Here is a 7,500-nt window from a genome sequence, read left to right as displayed (position 1 = left end):
TTGTATACTACTTCCCCACCTACGCAGCACCACAGTTTAAGAGAGCCTGCCTGAGAATCTACATGTACATTTTTTGTTGATAAGAAAACAATCTTCACAAGAATCACAGTTCTTCTGAGAGAAGTCTTACACAAGTGTGTCTGCATCATCCACTTAGAATAATTAAAATGGATGAAAGGTAATAACCACTATCGGCTAGATAGCACTGAAATTTAGATTCAGACATTCTGTATTTGTTGATAGCAAAAGAATCTTACAAGAACAATACTTCTTGCGAGAAAACTCTCATACGGGTACGTCTACATCATCCACTCCGAGACATTACAATGAGTGGAAGGGAATGACCACTATTGGCTAGATAGCTTTGAAATTAAAATCCAGATTGTAAAAACGGATGAGACCGCATCCGAAAATAGCTATCTCTTGTACATGTACAAATAATAAATTATGTTTGCTCAAGAATTGTTTCTAACCTGTATATGGCGTATTTTCTGGCCCACGTACAACGTAATGCCTGCCACGAGAATGACATAATATCCCAGTAAAAAGAAGATTAGGAGAAAATGCTAACATAAAAACATGAAACGTTCAACTGGAAATATGAAAAGATGAAAAATTGCTACAAACCATTCCAGAATATTTGAAGGCAATGGGAGCGCTGTTATGTACGGAACAGGATCTTTTACAATTCGCAAATAATCCTGCCGTAATCTTGACGCTGCCGTTGTATGTACTCGTTTGTGGGAGGCCATACAAACAAGAAGAACGTCGATATCGTGACAGGAAATGGAGGACGTCTACTACCTTGCTATTCTATTACCCAGAAGGACACAGAAGCATTCTCGTTCCCAGAGCTGCGCGCCACGGATCAATCTGGCGCTGGCGACGGCGCTGGCCAAAATATTCGCATCAATCCTTGGCGCTGGCCAAGAGGATCGCAGCTCAGGGAACGCAGACCAAAATTTCGGGACTGTCAGAAGTTTGCAACAAGGGGAGATGATGCTGACTTTTTTTTCTGTGAACTGAAGGGATGTTACCTACCGTAAAATTCCAAAAATAAGCTTCTCCTTGTATAAGCCACTGCAAATATAATCTCCCCAAAGTGGTAACGCACTGAAAGCCCTTCATTAAATCGCCCCTTGTACTTGGAAAATTGCCCTAAAATACAAAGTAAAACAAAGCAGAAACGGTTAATTTACTTCCAACTATAAGGCTAGCCCAATCGATTTGGAAACGCAAATTTCCCTCCATAGATAAGCCTCTCCAAAAATAAGCCCCTCGAAAAGGCCTTTGAAAAATATAAGCCCCGGGGCCTATTTTCGGAATTTTACGGTATTTTGGATGCAATAGAGGAAGATAAAACATAAGTCATTAATGAAGTCTTTGGGACTTAGTGATCCTAGACATAACTGATGTAAAGGGTTGTGCAAAAGCCCTAGCCCATGACTAGGAACGAACAACAGCCTTATATTCCTTTCACAGCGTTTTCACAAACCGATTTATTTCTAGATAGAACTTCCCGCGAAGGAGACTCCAGCAAGAGCCCGATGACCAATCACAAGAAACGAACTTGACGTCATAGCGTCACCGAACCGGAACTGTCTTTGTTTTTCTTTACGGAAAAGGTAGTGTTAAAATAGATGTCTGTAGGAATGTAGTGAGTAATAAGTATGCTAAGTATGGAAGACATTCGGTCCTACTCAAGGGCCTTTGGCTTACGAAGGAATGAGAACAAAAAAAAGTTATAAGTCTTGCTTGGGAACTTTATCCGGTGCTGCCATGTTGCGGGTGCATATCGTAAACACTTCCATAAGAGAGTTCGAAGGCTGCACTAGTAAAGCCCGTGCTTTACATCACTGAAACTGAAACTGGAAAAACAAGGATCCCCCTAGTGAGAGTAAGAGGGGGAAACGTTTTGCAAAAGATTAGGAGAACAAAAACCTCAACCCTAACGAGCGGCCTGTTTCTGGCCGAAAGTTCAGCAAACCTCGAATCCAACACTGTGATCCACTTGTTTTACAGCGGTTAACAGTCTCACGCGCCCCTCAACGAATTTTTTTTTTTTTTTTCATTTTTTGAAACCAGGAGCCCATGACTACGGCCGTTCCATAGACCCAGTAGGTGTATCGCAGTTGCAGGCTCCCGGCAATGGTCTCCTGTCGACGCTAAATTTGGGTGCACGTCAATCAAATATTTCCATGGCGAAATCGACTGCCAAGTGAACAGGACTATTGTCATGGAAACATTTGAGTGACGTCCACCCAAATTTAGTTTCGAAAAATGAAAAAAAGTCGTTGAGGGGCGCGTCTGACTGAGAACCGCTGTAATACTGGCTGGTCCAGTCCGTTCTCAAGGTTCAAAGGGTCGAGTCTAAGTGCGAAGTTTCTGTTATGAAACTTAGTTTTCATTCAGATGTAAAGTACAACTAATTACCATCACAAAAACATCGCATTTATACTCGCTTTGATAAGGAGGCAGACATGAACTCGGAAATGGCCTATTGTGATACCCGAAAAAGGTACGGAAAGTAGAGGGCCTATCGAGCCACGTACCCCTTGGTGCCAATGCCAATCTCAACAATGCTGACTCCGCTGCCCTAAAAGCAATTCTGAGGCACGATAAAAATCAGTTTAGGACTGTTCAGGGTTGTTTTTACATTTCAGAATCGGAAATGGACCTTTCGCGGTAACGACAAAGGTCCAAAAACAGAAAACTGGGGCGCGTTCCTCGAAAGTCCCGAAAACTTTCTGGGCCCGAAAAGCCATTTGTGAAAATTCCAACCGCTTATTTTGAAAAGCAGATCTTTTAACATTCTTTTAAGCAAACTAAAAGAAACGTGTCTGTGACGTTTGACGACTTAAATCGTCTCCGTTCTTGAGATACAAACGGCATTTTGACACCCGAAATTTCGGGACTTTCGAGAAACGGGTACGTGGTTCTATTACCCTGGTGAACCTGTGGCATCTTTTCTGCGAACAGTCTGGGTACTAATGATCAACCATGGTGGATTACAAGACAAATTAAGGTAAAATACTCGCGAAAATGTTTTAAACTTAGCCTGTCTTAGGGATGAAGTGGTTATGTTTACAAAATAATTTCAAAGTTATATCTCTGCCTGTTGTAGAAAACATACTGGAAGGAAGAAATGTGAAATGGTGTTTTTAAAGCAGCTTTTTTCGTATATGTCTTCCTGTCCTGACTCTAGGAAGCCTAACTTTATAATTAAGTTACAGAAAATGAGAAGACTTACAACTTCATTCAGCTGTTTTTACCTCGGAAGGAGACTATGATTTAGATTCAACGTTTCTTCATTGCTTTCTTTCTTTATTCATACTTAAGGGAGATTAAACTTGGCTGGAAATCTACGTTTATGCCGGGTGATCGTGAGCGGAGAATACTGCAGAAAACTCTTCTACACGAGCTGGGCAATTGTGAGTGAATACTTCTTCCTCGAGGCCAACAAGGTATTACTGTGTTCTAAAGGAAATGGCCCATTATGTCTGTGAATAGTGTACAAGATGGAGCCTTTTAATGTGATGGTTTGGGGCATTAATTTTGCCATTCCTTTGTGTCAAATGTATGATGTAAATCAAACCAGTGTGAAGGGAAGATATCAGTTTGCAAACGTTTCGCTTTTCAAATGTGACAACTTTAGAAAAAAGTCTTATTTTCACCGGCCAATAACTCGTAAGCGTTAAATGATGACAATTTTCGCTTTGTTGCACTTGAAATGGAATGGGTCCCACTTACAGGTATTACAAAGTAATTTCAAGTTTGTGGTTACTGCAGAATACCCTTGTCAATTTTGGCACCAATATTCACATTTGACTGCATTTGCTTAAAAAGAGGACAAAATAAAAATAGAACTTATTGGATTCCAACAATAATTTGTCATACAGATAGCAATGGGGGTTGCGTATTTCTTTTGTTCAAAAAGACTTTCAGATAAGCTTTAGAACTTTATTTTTTTATTTCAGAGGCACTTCATAAGGAACTTTGTTTCAAAACTGTTGCAGTGACCAGACTAAAACTTGTAGCTTTTTATTTATACAGTAACCACACTGCTCCTGTTTCTTTCTTCTCCTTACAGAAGGCTTCTTTCTCTCTTTCTACCACTCACTTAATTTCTTTTCCAATTCTGATTGGCTGAGAGCGGAGCTGCTTTTGTAAACACAGTGCAAAAAAGAGTTAATTCCGTGCAAAGTACTCGCAGAATTCTCACTTTTGATTGGCAAATAAACAATAGAGTTTGGTAAGAACCAATCAAATCTTTTGCATTGGTTGCATGAAACTTGAACTTGAACTTGTGGCGTGTGTCACTTCCGAACCAGAACTTGCTCTGTAATTTTGTTACGTATATTGTTGAAAGTAATCATACAACTTTCCTCGTTCAAAACTTTGCAATTTTGTGTTTTTCAAAAAGCTCAAATTGCAATTTTGATACTTTTTTGTAAAACCCACTCATGCAAATTATTTCCAAATTGAACTCTAAGTTGTCTGATTACCTACACAAATTAAGGCAATTTTAAGATATGCACATTTGTTTAGTACAGAGCACCTTGAGAGAGTGAAATGGCAGAGAAAGAAGTGAAGGCCGGCTTTAGTCACAGCAATAACTTGGAGCAATATGTACTGTTGGCAAAGTCTGCAAGAGGAGCTGGCGTGGTTGCTCTTATACAGCAGGCTCTGGAAGCTCCTGGAGTGTATGTATTTGGAGAACTTATGGAGATGCCATCTGTTAAAGAGGTACTGGCAGAAGAAGCATGCTTCCTTTTTCAATTTGTAAATAAAGTGTGGAATCCTTGACTTGCAACCTAGTGACCAAAAATCTCTAGGGACTCATTACAGATGTTGTGCAATGGATATTATTAAAACAAACAAAACTAATGAATGATACATTGGTTTTGGCTGTCACGACATAGTAAGAGTCCTTTGTAAGCATCTGCTAGCAAAGGAAAGGGAGTGGCATTTTGTAGATGATAGAAAGGTTGTATGATAAGCCAAAGAATGTCATGACATGTAATTCAAGGATGCAGATCTATTCCAAATCCAGCCACAAAATGTCAATATTGTAACTTCATAACCAGACCAAAATTGCTGGCTGCAGCTAGTTACAAATGATGACAGCCATGGGTGGTGACTGTTTCACATGTGCATAGAGCCTATTAAGGTGTGGCATTTGTATACGGACACCTGCTAGTAAGTCTTGCCCTTACTGCACCACCAAACCATGGTTCCAATGTCTGTTTGTCATAAGTTCTCTTGTTGCCTTCTTGCAGCTACAATTTCTGCAGCATCATGTACAGATGTACAAGTACATGTTTTGTTCGTGACCTCAGAGACTACGATCCTTTTGATCATTGACAAAAGATAAGGACTTATGGCTGGTACAATCTAAGAGATCCAAGAAGCTTACTTTCGCTGTGCCAGCCATTATCTGTTACAACTTTCTCAGTGTTGATATGAGTGTAGCTTTATTGTGCATTGTGCTCACTTTCTTGAAACTTATTTGCTGAAAATGTACCTTTAAAGAAATTCATGTAGCCTACAGATCCGTAAAGAATCTGTGGGAACTTTTGAAACAATTCTTCAAGAAACTGTAGCGATCACGCCATAATGCACATTTGATATTGTCCAGTGATATAAAGTTGGTTACTATCTCCAACGATTTTTCCTGGTTGAAGTTAAATAAATGAGTAAATAAATAACTAAATTATAAAAATAATAGTAAATTTGGGTTCCTTGTGCTTTTAATTTATCTAAAATTACATGTACAAAATAATTAAAATCAATTTATTTTGCCTCAGTTTTTGTTGTCCTCAGCTAGTGCAATCAGCCTTGGGTGATTCCAATTTCCTCCTCCTTAATTATTCTAGAATTCCTAAACACCTCATCCTCCACTTGGGCAATTCACTTTTCCTTAACTTTACTTCAAAACGAAAATAGCACTTTATTTTTGAATATTCCATTTTCAGCTAGAAAAGTCAGAAAATTCAGCCCATTGGAATCTTCTAAACATATTTGCTTTGGGAACTTTTGCAGAATATAAAGGTGAGAATTGTTAAATCTTGGAAACTTCAAATGTCTTTTTTGTCTATATACAGGCATTAAAATGGTGTGTTCAGTCATAATTAAGTCATAATGGCATTAATCTGTATTTTTTGCAGCAAATGTCAGTTCCTTACCTGCCCTTACTCCTCCGCAACTTAAGAAATTACGTCATTTAACAATAGTCTCCTTAGCAGCCAAATCAAAGGTAAATTATTTTGCGCGTCTGTATTGAAAAATGGAAATACTTTACTTCTATGTGGAAGTTTTTAGGGAGGCGCAGTGGCCTCATGGTTAGTGTGTTCGACTCCGGATTGAGTGGTCCTGGTTCGGGTCCTGGCCGGGGACATTGTGTTGTGTTCTTGGGCAAGACACTTTACTCCCACGGTGCCTCTCTCCACCCAGGTGAATAAGTGGGTACCGGCGAAATGCTGGGGGTAACCCTGCGATGGACTGGCATCCCATCCAGAGGGGAGTAAAAAAAATACTCCCAGTCGCTTCATGCCACAGAAACCGGGATAAGCTCTGGCTCTGATGGGCCACTTGGCTCGTAAACAGACTTTACATTTTTATAGGACGTTTTTAATTTTTAAATTAGTGAAGAAAATGTATCAAAGATAATTTTTAGATAAAAACCTGTGGACTCAGGTAATTTGTCATTTATGTTGGAGTTTCCAGTATTTTTTGTAGCATTTTATAAACTAGTGGTACCAGTGTTAACCCACTTACCCCTGAGAGGGAGACTTCACCTGTCAGATATTACTCTAATGCCAGATGATTTTTTACATAGCAACTGGAGGTGTCCCAGGGCATCTGAGTGGTCAATGGGTTAAAAAGTACACATAAGCCAATTTTGAAGAGTAAAGGCCTGTTTAAATGGTTTCAGCATATACTTCCACTTGCAAATCAACACTTTGTTGAACCAAATGTTCGGTGCATTTGAAGAGGTCATCCAACATGGTTGAAAGCGTTGAAAATGTTGAAAGCCTGTCGAAAGCGTGTTGAATCAAGTTTAAATCGGTTAAACTTTGATTCAACATCGATTTAACTTTTCCTCTGTTCTCGAAAATGTTGAATTGTGTTGAAGCCGCTTGAACACTCTGTTCAACGATAGTAAACCGCACGCATGCTCACATCAGTCCACAGACTAGTCAATATGGCATAGTTTATCTGGACAAGAGAGACTGGTTTCTAATTCTTAGTACCTCGCAATCAAATTTCATGAGAGTGTTGGTTATTTTGTTGGCGCAATGTTGGAACCGTTTTGCAAGAACGGCCTTTGCACAACTTTGTTTTTGCGTTCAACATTTGCCCAACATCCGTTCAACTTTTGCTGAACGAAAGTTGGTCAAATGTAACCATTTAGACAGGCCTTAAGAGGATGTTAGGTCCAATGCTGACCTCTTTGTTTTGTTGTTTTCTTAGTTCATTCCTTACAGTGTGTTATTACGA

At 39.4% G+C, this 7,500-nt stretch overlaps 2 protein-coding genes across 3 annotated transcripts in view; one reads left to right on the top strand and one right to left on the bottom strand.

Annotated features, from left to right (window-relative positions):
* Nucleotides 1-825, bottom strand: part of LOC137997618 (ubiquitin-conjugating enzyme E2 J2-like) — an 11,068-nt gene extending 10,243 nt beyond the window's left edge. The window contains exons 1-2 of the mRNA XM_068843706.1: nt 628-825; nt 474-514 (exon numbers count right to left, since the gene is read on the bottom strand). Coding sequence (XP_068699807.1) covers nt 474-514; nt 628-752 — 166 coding nt within the window. The 5' untranslated portion in view covers nt 753-825. The remainder of the gene's footprint in view (nt 1-473; nt 515-627) is intronic.
* Nucleotides 826-2,977: 2,152 nt separating this feature from the next.
* The window catches only part of LOC137997617 (COP9 signalosome complex subunit 7b-like), a 13,681-nt gene continuing 9,158 nt past the window's right edge, over nt 2,978-7,500 (top strand). Inside the window, exons 1-6 of one of the 2 annotated variants that reach the window (XM_068843704.1) lie at nt 2,978-3,025; nt 3,340-3,464; nt 4,549-4,746; nt 5,976-6,051; nt 6,168-6,256; nt 7,474-7,500. The exon at nt 7,474-7,500 is cut by the window's right edge and continues 33 nt beyond it. In XM_068843704.1, coding sequence (XP_068699805.1) covers nt 4,573-4,746; nt 5,976-6,051; nt 6,168-6,256; nt 7,474-7,500 — 366 coding nt within the window. In that variant the 5' untranslated portion in view covers nt 2,978-3,025; nt 3,340-3,464; nt 4,549-4,572. Of the gene's footprint in view, nt 3,026-3,334; nt 3,465-4,548; nt 4,747-5,975; nt 6,052-6,167; nt 6,257-7,473 lie in introns of those variants that run through there. The other variant, XM_068843705.1, reaches the window with a different exon arrangement.

The sequence above is a fragment of the Montipora foliosa genome, chromosome 3 (assembly GCF_036669935.1).
Source record: "Montipora foliosa isolate CH-2021 chromosome 3, ASM3666993v2, whole genome shotgun sequence".
Taxonomy (NCBI): domain Eukaryota; kingdom Metazoa; phylum Cnidaria; class Anthozoa; order Scleractinia; family Acroporidae; genus Montipora; species Montipora foliosa.
Note: the sequence above shows the minus strand (reverse complement) of the source record. Positions and strands in the feature narration are given on the sequence as shown.